At 34.5% G+C, this 12,423-nt stretch overlaps 1 protein-coding gene across 4 annotated transcripts; it reads right to left on the minus strand.

Moving 5' to 3' along the window:
- Positions 1-5,164: 5,164 nt before the first annotated feature.
- On the minus strand, positions 5,165-12,216 carry LOC129278259 (LIM homeobox transcription factor 1-beta-like). 4 transcript variants are annotated; one of them, XM_064110369.1, is made up of 6 exons: positions 12,011-12,216; positions 10,982-11,106; positions 10,261-10,338; positions 9,399-9,459; positions 8,434-8,606; positions 5,165-7,888 (listed from the first exon to the last, which is right to left on the minus strand). In XM_064110369.1, the coding sequence occupies exons 1-6, from the start codon at positions 12,162-12,164 to the stop codon at positions 7,640-7,642; spliced, it is 840 nt and encodes a 279-aa protein (XP_063966439.1). In that variant the 5' UTR covers positions 12,165-12,216; the 3' UTR covers positions 5,165-7,639. The 4 variants fall into 4 exon arrangements, with proteins under 4 accessions (XP_063966439.1, XP_063966438.1, XP_063966437.1 ...); XM_064110368.1 differs by having other exon boundaries at positions 8,428-8,606; XM_064110367.1 differs by having other exon boundaries at positions 10,246-10,338.
- Between the last annotated feature and the right edge of the window lie 207 nt (positions 12,217-12,423).

A 12,423-nucleotide genomic window follows, 5' to 3' on the forward strand; every position in this document is an offset into this window, starting at 1 on the left:
CTACATGTACGTCTGCTTCTCCTTGGTAATTCTTCTTCTCCTCCTCCTTCTCCCACCTCACCGATTTATGAAGATAAAATTATAATGAAATAATAGAAATGTTTATGAAGATAATACTTATAATAGAGAAATGAAGATGATTGCGATTGTAACAGCGGTGATGACGATATTGATAATTATGAGAGGTCATAGACCATGTACAGCAAAAAGTATCAGACGCAATTTCAAATATGATTACATGACGTTTTCGATACGAAATATTAATCATAAATCTAGATCTAGTACATTAATATACACTTATTTTTGTAGAATAATGAAATCGCCGCTCAATATCGATAATTCTGATGATGACTAAAACATAAAAGCATACGTGGGACAGTGTATTATAATATTTCCTCGAAAAATACCTGACACTTGATGGAATTCCGTGCTTATATCGCTCATTTCTCAGCACGATTTTCTTTCACAGGGCTATTTGGCAAATATTTTTCATTTATACAAACAAACACTCCGTTGGTAAATTTCATTGGATTCTGATCGAACTAATTTTCAGATCGTGACCACATTTGGTATTCATCTTCAATTCCGAACATTACGTTTAATACGTTAAACCAATTAAATGAAGTTACATACTTTAGTCTGTTATAATTTGTTTATATGTACTCTCATACCCCGAGAGGGGATCGATGGGGTGAATAAAATGTAAATCTAAATCAGGGGCGGATCCAGCCTCCGCCACTGCATGTCTTCCCCTCTGTTCCCCTTTCACTCTTTCCCTTTTCCCCCTTTATTTCTCCCCCCCCCCCATCGCCAACCAGATCTCTCTTCTTCTTTCCCCTTATTTTCTGTCTCTATCCATTTCCATATTCCAATTTGCCCCCCCCTCTCCCGTTGATTCGATCCTAAATTTCTTCCCCTCTCAAATTTCCAATTTTTGTTCTCTTTCAACTGTTTTTCCTCCATATTTTTTTCACCCTTCCTCTTCCTCCATCCCAATGTTTTTTTCTTATTTTCTCTCTGTTTCCCCTTCCTTTTCTCTCCCTATCCTTAGTTTTCTTCTTCCTCGTTTCATCTTCTCTTTTGGTCCCGCTTCTTTAAAACAAGGAGATAAAGAAAATTAAGAGACAATAATTATGTTATCCTGGGGAAATGGTTGCCCGTCCAAAAATTGAACAAACTATTTTTAACAGTTTCTAATAAATCTTTGATCTATCTATGCTTTATAGTGCCAAGCTGTTCCGGTCATATTCATTTCATCTTTCCATTTCCTTCGCTTTATTTTATTTTATTTTTTTTTTTGGGGGGGGGGCTCCCGACACTTGTTTCAGATGCGAGTAATAATAAATATTCCAAGTTGACGTGAATTGTACGAATGGCTTGGGCCTACGAAACGAAAATGTGTGAAATCTTATTTTCCCACCTAAAACATCATGAATTGACCCTCTTCCAATGCGAAAAAGGAGGTTTTCATGGTTATTGCAGCAAATTCGAAAGATCAGTAACGATTTATGACACGTGCGTGATTTTGGATTAAGCTACTGTGGCTTTATGAATGCACCCGAACTTCCATTATAGATGCGAACCATAGTTCAGAACAGTGACCCGAACTCTCCGATCCGACAATAAATATGAAGGCACGCCTTTGTTTTGGTCGTAGAGGGAGCTATTTAGAATAGATTCTCCGGTTTTTCGACAGAAATTAAGACTTGCAGGAAAGACGAACAAAAGAACGGTGGCATCAATGGGCCTTTGATGGCGGCCGTTCCTTTGAAGAGAAGGGAACGTTGGGCAGGAAAGCCGAAGCGAAAACCCGGATGCAGTAAAGACGGTATAGAACGGTGCATGGACTTTTGACAAGCTCCCTAAGCCCCGGGTCGAAGTCGGTCTTTCCATTAATGTGTGGAGTTTAGAGCGGAGCACTTGTCCCCGGAGCAAATGTCATGAAACCCAGTTACCATTCCATCTTCCAATTGGACTTTACTCATTTATCCGATACAATTTACCATAACACCAAATTTCTTATGTTTATGATTTTGATTTTCTCTTTATGATTTATGATCAAATATCACGAATTTTATAAATTTAAGTATTATATACCGAAAAAGTGAGAAGAAAATTGTGTAAGAGGCTTGTACTTCGGAGAGAAACGTTCTGATAGTGATGATGGTGGAAATGATACGATGATAATGAAAGTTGGGATGATACAGGGGTGTGAGAGTTCAGATTTTTATCTGATTTCAGATTCTTTTGTTTTGATTTTCAGCTTAATTTCAGCTTATTTTTGGCCTTCCTCTGTACAAAAAGTATGGGAGCTTTTTCTATTTCAGACTTTTCAACACTCTTCAGCTTTTTTCAGATCTTTTTATTTGTGACCACTCACACCCCTGATGATAGTAGTTGCTATGACAATGATTATGACAATGAGGATGGTAAGGATGGTTGGTGATGATAACATTGATGTCTGTGATAATGGTGATTACTATAGTGATGGTGATTTGATGATGGTGATGGCGGTTGCTATTTCCAGGACAACAATGAAATGAAAAAGATGTTTGTCCTGTTAAATCATTTGAAATATTCTATTTTCTATTTATTATGAATAAACATGGAAATGGTTGAATAAATTCAAACATGACATTTTTAAATTTTCCTGGAATGAGTTGGCACCACAGACTGCATAAATTATCAGACTATTCATGGGTATGGTAGTTGAAAGTAAATAAATGCAAAATCATATTTTCTCTTGTAAGTGACCTATGTAAGCCTGGAAGTATACAGGAAGCTTGGTTTGCCTATATGCTGGTTATGGTGTTGTGTTTTTGGTTTCCCTATTTTGTCGTTAAAATAAACTTCGAGAGGACTTACGTTAACAGGGTACTCCAAGCTGAAAATCATTATATCTAACTAAATAGAGTATAATTCACAGAGAAAAATGCTCAAAATCCGATGACAAATAACAATGTTATTCATTTTAAAATTCAGCAGTATTTTGTGAAAACAGTTATATGCACATCATCATGAATACTCATTAAGTTGGCTGATGATGTCACATCCCCACTTTTCTTTTTCTTATGTTATTAAATGAAATCATAAGTATTTCATATTTCCATACACATGAAATGAAATGAAATATGTATCCCTTATAATAAAATGTTACACCAGTGATCATCTAATGAATTAAAATCAGTTGTCACAAATGTTTTAGTTCTTGGGGGACAAAATTTGAATAAACATAATTTCATATAATAAAATACAAAAGAACAAGTGGGGATATGACATCAGTTTGCTCATTGAATATTCATGAAGACATGCATAGAACTGTTTCACCCAAAAAATGCAAGTTTTTAAAATGTCATAACTTCGTTATTCCTTATCCAATTGTGATGAAATTTTCAGTCTTGTGTTTGTCTGATTTTAAAAAATCTATTCAAATCATATTATTTTCAGACTGGAGTACCCCTTTAAAGTAGATGTCCGACACATTTTCTCCAAGCTACCTTTGCATCATACACACTTCAAAGAAAATGAGTTTTTCTGTGTTACTTTAGCATTTTGAAGATTTGTCATCTGACAAAAACTGAATTAGAATTGCGACCAGCCACCCAAAAAGCCAACAATAAGTCGCCAGGTGATTTATCCTGTAAATAGCCCAAATAATAATTTGGTCTTCAGAAAGTAAGAATTAAAAATTAATTTAAAAGTGAGAAAATAAGCTTACCTGAAGGAGTATTTCCCCTTTGACACTGTCAGAGTTTGAAGTGATAAAGTTATATAAAAAACAAGATGCAATAATTTCTTTGACACCATTTTTTTCTGGACTGCTATCGGGGGATTCCATGCCCCCAAAAATCTGCCAATTTCACAACACTTTTCAACCTGCTGTCTAAACAAACGAGGAACTTCAATTTGTTTTGTGGTAATATGGTAATGTGGTACAACTAGGTTGTCATGTAAAAAAATGAAAACCAACATTACAAATAAAAGTTGCCCATGGGTGAATTAGAGGTGAAAATGTTGCGTATCATACGAGACATTTTTTTGTCCCGTACGACACAAAACATTTTCACCTTTCATCACTCATAATCAACATTTTTTTGTTGGTTATCAGTTTTTCACATGACTCCCTACTATAACTCTATCGTTGACAAAATAAGACTAAAAAATGTTGTTGAAATATCCTTTACACACGTATGGAATCGCCCTCTTAAAGGACAAGTCCACCCCAACAAAGAGTTGATTTGAATAAAAAGAGAAAAATCCAACAAGCATAACACTGAACATTTCATCAAAATCGGATGTAAAATAAGAAAGTTATGACATTTTAAAATTTCGCTTAATTTCACAAAAACAGTTATATGCACATCCTGGCTGGTATGCAAATGAGGAAACTATGACGTCATCACTCACTATTTCTTTTGTATTTTATGTCAAATATGAAATATTCTGATTTTCTCCTCATTGGCAAGTGATACAACGATTAATTCCTCCCTGAACATGTGGCATTATCATTGTTTAATACTATGTTTCAGTCATGTTGCTCCTTATGAATCTACAAAAAATGAAATATTGTATAATTCAAACAATAAAAAACAAAAGAAATAGTGAGTGATGGACATCATCGACTGACTCACCTAGTTGTGCATATCACTGTTTTGTGGAAAAAAAAACGAAACTTTAAACTGTCATAACTTTCTTATTCTACATCCGATTTTGATGAAATTTTCACCACTATGCTAGTTTGATTTTTCTCTATTTATTCAAGTCAGCATTTTCCTGGGGTGGACTTGACCTTTAAGTTTCACCGAGATTGCATAGGGGTATCTCTCATTCTTACGTGAATCCCACATTTCAGACCTTTTTTTACTTCGTATTTAAGCCTTCTCTAAATTTATTCAGCATTCCATCAAGCACTTGCGTGGGTAATCGTTAATCAATTCAGACATGTTGAACATTGTTTTCAAAGCTTAGGGTGTTTTTTTTTCAAGCTTCATAAAAATGTAAAAAAATCGTTTTTGCCGACTTCTTGTTGGTGTTGGGGTGGCAGGTCAGAAATATTCTGCAGTGGGCTAGGGAAATTAGGGCGATTCATGAAAATCAGAGGAGAAGAAGAAAATGTGTCTTGAGTAAAATATAAAAATATGATACACTAAAAGGGAGAAACAAATTAAATTTGATAATGCATTCACATTTAATCAAGATGAAAAGAAAACATTCAAACTCGTCTAAAATCTTTGCACATGGACTTGAATGTATTATAAAGAAAACAAACTCCCTCTCTTCATAGTTACATAATAAATAAGGAAACGTATAGACATAGTTCTAGAGTATGTACATTATACAAATATTTGTGTTCAAATGGCATTAAATCGTAGAATCGTAATAAATAAGTCAATAAATACTAAGAAATTGACAGCACGTTATAAAATAAACACGATATGTAGTAGGAAAAGAAATCTGACAAGTATATGACACAAAGAACTAATACACCATCTATATCATACACCATAAAGGAAAATTCAGTGGAATGATTCACTTTTTAAAAGAAATTACAAATGAAAGCACAGTTTGTCTTATCAAAAGAATAGAAATTCTACGGAGGTGTGATCACTAATACTACTAGATATCTATACAGTCTCATCATTTACATCCATGATTTATCTGATGGATCTCAGAAATAATAGAATTAGTTCATTTAAACAACAAAAGTCCAGAATTAGACACCACATAAATTCCCCCACAATTTGATATCAAGATGAGATTGTACTATGGTGGAACATTTTCACGCAATATGTTGAAATAGTTTCTTCCAACAGATTTATCTGAATAAAGGTATTGCATTTTCATATTTCATAGTTTAATCATATTCTTCCACACTGTAGATAAACATATCAAGGTTATTCAAATGATCCTAGTTGAGGTTCAATTTTCTGAAAACTGTTCATAGGTAGCGTTGATTAATTCCAAATTAATGAACTAAATGGTCATTAAGAGTACTGATAATCTTACAGATTTAATACTATTTGTTTTCATTAGGTATTGTTTCTAAAATGAACTGAAAACGCTGCATTATTTTACAAGATGGCAGGATGATTAATAAGTACTGAAATTTAACCATTAAAAGAGTTGTTTTCCAAACTCGGATCTCTTACAAATGTAGGCCTAAATCACAAATGCAAGCACAGCTGAATAAATCAATAGACTGAAGGATTTGTACCAGTATTCTGGTAACAAGTACTTGTAGAACATGACATAAATATAAGACATTTCTAAAAACAAAAATAATAAAGTTGATTGCACGTTGGTCGACAGAAAAAAACACTGTCGGTATATTTTGTACATGATAAAACATGATTCATTCTATGTGCCAAATTATAATTTGACGTCAAAAAGTGATATACTAAATTTCTGAATTCCTCCCATCGAAGCTCATATCAGTCTCCATCATTCGAGTGTGAAATCTTGCAATTATGATAATTAAATTCATCCATATATATGGTTTTGTCAATGACAACAGCATTTAGATTTATAACCCAACTTTTTATTGAAGCATTCGCGAGCAATCCAGCGAATAGTTTCAAATCGATTCAGGCCCAGACCCTTCTCCGAGTCTGAAATACCTATTGGATTGTGACGTTAAACGTCAGTCCACAGAAGTTAAATACATGATACTGATTGATACACACCTTAAAAACCAATTACACACACAATATTTTTGTTTGTGGTTGAATACAGAAAAGGAATGTTTCTACCTGCTTCAATGATGAATGATCCCATGTGTCTTGTACATGCACATAGGAATTCCATACTGAAAGCTATATGCCTACCTTCATTGTGTCACAGTATTTATCCATGCCCAATTTTGCTTTTCAATCAAATGTCATGATATTCTGTATTGTCCAAGGCTCATTCATTATATCTTAGATTTTCTTTTTCAATCAGCATTCAACAAAATGTAACTCCAGGCATCACTGCGAGCATAAAAGCGTCTCCATTTTAGTGACATTTTGGAATGTATCTAATCATAGTTGGATATACCTATTTCAATTTTAATTTGATATATCATTGCGTCTTAATTCTTTCTCTATATCTTTAAAGTCACCTGATGTAAAGAAAGAAAAGCCAAGTCTCTGTCAAATCTGTTTGGGAATCCTTCCATGTTTTTGGCAGAACTTCTTGTTTTCATATATGTGCTGAGTTCTACCATCATCCGTCTTATTTTTTTTAAGCCTTTAAAGTCCTTAAACAAGCTCTGTTTCAGGACAAAATCAAATCTCATTCAATCGTGATCAGCTCCACGTCGTCACACCACTATAAAACACACCACACCTTTTGAAAGAGTACCTTATAACAAAATTCATTAGTCATGTCCTTGGCCCGGGCCATCATCAGACTCCTCTGCATACCCCATCTTCTGTTTCCATGGTTACCAGACGCTGTTGACGACTTCCACATCTCTGGGCTTCAGGTAACCTCAGCACGTTCCGTTCCACTTTGCTTTAATTCTCAAAACAGAGACCCGCCTCTCTCCTTAAGCCGACTAAGATGCTCAGTGCTCAGTGTTCTTGAGCATATCACTTGTCCCAATAAAGGTCCGCAAGTCAAACGAGTATTCGCTCGTCTCTATATAAAGTCTCCATTATTATTCCACCGCATTAAAGTAGGAATCTTGCATGGAGTATAGCTTGTCGATGGGGTTACCAATGATGCCCCCCACCTGCGGGACGTGCACCCCATTCATCTCCATCTCTCCCTTGGTAAGGAGGGTTGTGACCTGACCGGGAGGGATCATGTCGTGGTGGTGGTCCATCACCCCTCCTACATCCATCCCGGTCGGGGGACCGTCGGCTAGGAACTGCTCCGGGCTGTACATGGGTTGGTTCATCATACCCTGGTATAGAGGAGAATGAAAGTTAGTAGAGTCTTTCATGTTGAATTTATTATTGTTATTATTATTATTATCATTATCATCATTATTTTTATTATTATTACTATTATTATTATCATTATCATTATAACCGTTATGTACTTGACCAAATCATACCACACATGATACAAATATAAATGACTTTTAAATAGTAAATAAATCAAATTTTGTTACATATTTTGACATAAAATTTAGAACACAATATCATATTCCACCCTTTAGCTCTCTCTTTCTTTCTTTTCTGATTTTTTTCCTTAGTAGTAAAAAAATTGTGGGGTCACATGGCCCCAAGCCCCCATCTGTACGCCAGTGGTTAGACCGTTGTCAAAATCTGATGTTTGTAAACTTTTCGTGATGAAGAAGTTTATAATGTTAAAAACGTTTTTATCTTGATTTACAATCATGATGACGAAGTTGTTGATGTTCAGAAAGTTTTTTCTGTTATTTAACCTATCTTGATGAAGAAGTTGTTGATGTTTAGAAAGTTTTGTTTGTTTATTTACAATTACCGGTGGCTGATTTCCGAGGGGGGAGTCCTGTCCGTAGGGTGATTCCATCATTCCCTGGTGAGAGGAGGGAGGGATGGAGGAGGGACCGCCCGAAGCGTAATTATCAAGGTCTGTGACGTCACTGAAAGAGAAGTCGCTGTCGTCGTCTTTACTTTCATCTTGGTCGTCGTTTCCTGGAGAGAGAGATAAGAAAAGAAAAGACTCCATTTAGTGCTACCATTGAGTTTATTATTGTATTATTGTTTAGTGTATCTTTGAAAGAGATAGAAAATGAGAGAGACAGAAAGAGTGAGAGAGAGAGAGAGAGATAAATATAAAGATAGAGAGAGAAGTGACTAAACAAGAGAAAAGAAGAAAAGCTATTGTCGATGCAATATTAAGAGAGAACAGACAAAAAATGTATCAAATTCTACATAGACAGAATAACAAATGATAGAAAACAGGCAAAGTGACAGAAACAGATGAAGAAAAGGGAAAAGAGAAAATGGTAATATGGCTACCTTTACTATATTTTTTTTAAAATTTAATATAAACAAAACCAGGTGAGGTGAATGGGTACCCAGCAGGATTAATTCCCTGAAATGCACCTAGTGCTGGAAGGCTGCTTGAGCTAAAACAGGGGTAATATATAATAATAATATTGCATTTCGGAATATATTATTTCTAGATAGATGGCTTAATAAAAATGCCTATTATTTTCTTTATCATTATTATTTTAGTATTGTTATTACTATTATTATTGTATCACTTGCTTCTACATTAACAGAAAACAAAATTTAAAAACTAATTTGGAAGCCTAATAAGATTATAAGCATACTTATGGTGCCATAGATGTTATGCATTTTCCCTCACGCATGAGAGGGGACAATACCCCCACCATGGGGCTGGCCAAACCTTTGATTTCTAAGTGCCCCCCATTTAATACCCCAGTGCCGCCACACCCCTGTAATGGATCTAGTATCTACCTGATCTCCTTTGTGCAGCTGCCTCTTGCTCAGTCATACTCTTCCTAGCAAGTTTCTTCATCTGAGAAGATAAAAATAGGAACAAAATACAGAGCAATTACCTACAATGTTTCATTCATTATTATATGTTAATGAGGTATATATGTATATTTAGATAGATATACAAATGTATAGATACAAAGATAACTGATTTAAAAGAAAGCATCATTGCAGCATAGACAAATTGCGATGATCTTACATGTAAATGCAAAGTTACATTTGTACAAAAAAATTAAAACACACAAGAAAATATTATATATTATAATCATGAGAGTTGTTTATTCAATTTTATAAATCCCAGCAAGAATACATCTCCTGTCTTTAAAAAAAACCTTCATCAATGGCCAATCTTTGATAGGAACTAATATATCATCAAATGGTTATTACTCTGTCTGATCATGGATTTTTAAGGGTATGGTGGGGGTGAAATTCATCAAAAATGAAAGTTGAAGTAACCAAGATAAGTAAAAATAGGAAAAGTTCGAAATTCCTATGGATCTGCTTAAGAACTTAATACAAAAAATGTACAACACCGTGAGATATAAATGAATAAATACCTTAATCGAATAAATAAAAAATAAATGAATACAATAAATGAAAATATAATTGGATTATATAGATATAAATACGTCAATCTACATGTATAGCTTAGAATGGACGTCAATGTTTATCAAATCCTCAACTTTGGTTCAATCTTTTCTTTTCTTTGCAAAATCGACTGTTTGAGTGTAAAGAGCAGTCATTTTTTTCTTCTAATTATGAGATTCAGTCTAAAAGCAAATTATATAAGGAGCTGTTTTTCACTTACATGTTCTTTCCTTACCTTAGCTCGTTGGTTCTGGAACCAGACCTGGACTACCCTTACGCTGAGACCGGTCTCTTTGGCAAGGGTTTCCCGGACCTGAGTTGGACCAAAACAAAAAGACAGGTTGTTATTTCTGCGAATCTTGAAGTACAGGTCTTTATGTCTTTTCAGTCCGATCCTACAAACTTTACATATAACGATAATAGACCTCAATTAAGTTTTATTTTTTTCTACTCTTTTCATCTTCAGTTTCATTAAGCGAAGTACCATACTACAACTTAACATTTGCGAAGTGATGTTTCGTCCTCTTCCTGGGCTTGACGGTATCATTAAGAACTGTCCCTACAGTGCCATGAATACCCTAACGTATTTTGAAGTGTTTTATTTTCATTTCGATGTTTCCATATATTTTTCAACTTTTCTTATTTTTCTAAATTTTATTTCAGTTTCGGTTAGGGTTATAGCATCAGCATAAGATGTGAAACATGCGATTCTAATATTCAATAGCTCATGTTGCAGTTTGCTTTCAGAATATAGCCATTGCAGGCAGCATTATACTTTATCAAACTGAAATATGAAATATGTAAATTATTCTCTTCCTCCTTCGCCGAAATACGCCAAACGGGGACTGTCACAATGAAAATGACAGTTGGTCAGTATCCATAATGCGTATTTACAATTATTCAAAATGGTGTAAAAACAGCAATATTGTAAAACCTTTTTTCTCATAATTACTTACCTTCCTGCAAGGTTTAGAAGATACCTCGAAGGATGCTTTGAAAGCTCTTCTTTGTGACGTTGTCAGGATCGTTCTAGGTCGCTTTGGTCCCTTCCGGCCATCTTGCGAACTTGACTTTGAAGACACTGTTGAGAGGTGCATTCAAAATTTTAAATGAATACATGTGATGATAGTGAAACAATCAATGTGAAAAGGGATCGTAATTTATTTCAATGAGTGCATAAAAATCAAACCCTTCTAATCCGATGTTACTATTAAATTTTCTTATTGTAAAATGTTATCTGGGATAATGTCTTTAATATATTAATATTCGATTCTTTAAAGTCTGGTTTCTTCTGGTATTATCAATGGCGGTAATTAATTTACCAATATTACTAAGAGGGGAAAAAGATGATTTAGTTTCTTCAATTTAATGGTAAACGAGGAAAAAAGTGTTATGTTTGATTGTTTAAAGGGGAAGTCCACCCTGACAAAAAGTTTATTGTAAAAATAGCAGAAAAAATGATAAAAAATATTGCCGAAGGTTTGAGAAAAATTCATCAAATAGTTAAAAAGTTATTCGAATTCCAATTATTTGATTTGTGACGTCATATGCGAGCAGCATTCCTACATAGCGAATGGTAAAAAATCAATGAAATGTCATTTTCTCAGAAAATTGAAAATGGTTTTTACTTTACTTTTTGTATATCAATAGACAAATCATTTCACACCAGATCTTGAATAAAAAACAAAAATAAGTCATCAGGAACCATGCAAAATTTGAAATTCATGCATTTTATATTACATAACACATGGGGCAGCTGCTCGTCTATGACGTCACAAATCCAAAACTTTGAACTCTAATAACTTTCTTACTCTTTAACGGATTTTCCTCAAATCTTCACCAATATTTTTTACTATTTTTTCTGCTATTTTTACAACAAAGTTTTCTTCAGGGTGAACTTCCCCTTTAATGAATTTCCATGATATATGACAAAATAATGGTAAAAAAACAGTTGGTATCAAAATGTGAGGATTGGAAAAGTGTACCTTTTTGCGTATCCACCGTGTGTTCCTTCGTGTAGTCCTCTTTGCAATACAGGCGATTCTCCTTCAGAACGAATTCGTCACCCTTCTTAAGTTGTTGATCACACATGACGCATGTGAAACAGCGGAGGTGGTACACGTTGGAGAGCGCCCTCATGACAAGCTCACTCGACGGGATTGATTGGAAGCAAGCATTGCACTTCGTTCCGAACAACCTGCAATTCAGAAGAAGAAACCAAAAGATACGTGTCAACAATTGCCGTTTCTGATAAATAAACTTTTGGTGAATCATTAATGACTGTTATGTGAAGTTGGTGTTCGTCAAACTATGTGTCCAACCAGACTGACAATGTCGACCTGAACTGAAAGGCAACACTGAAATATGAACATCAACGCATAGTGTTCCTTGAATTCTA

The sequence above is a fragment of the Lytechinus pictus genome, chromosome 15, assembly GCF_037042905.1.
Source record: "Lytechinus pictus isolate F3 Inbred chromosome 15, Lp3.0, whole genome shotgun sequence".
NCBI lineage: Eukaryota > Metazoa > Echinodermata > Echinoidea > Temnopleuroida > Toxopneustidae > Lytechinus > Lytechinus pictus.

Excerpts from the sequence above, each read along its gene's own strand:
- LOC129278259 (XM_064110370.1), bottom strand. The coding sequence starts at position 12,164 with ATGAGGGCGCTCTCCAACGTGTACCACCTCCGCTGTTTCACATGCGTC. Across the intron at positions 9,460-10,245 it reads CTAAGGTAAGGAAAGAACAT|ATGAAGAAACTTGCTAGGAA; the intron begins GTAAGTGAAAAA and ends TTATCTTCTCAG. Across the intron at positions 8,607-9,398 it reads AGCTGCACAAAGGAGATCAG|GAAACGACGACCAAGATGAA; the intron begins GTAGATACTAGA and ends CTCTCTCTCCAG.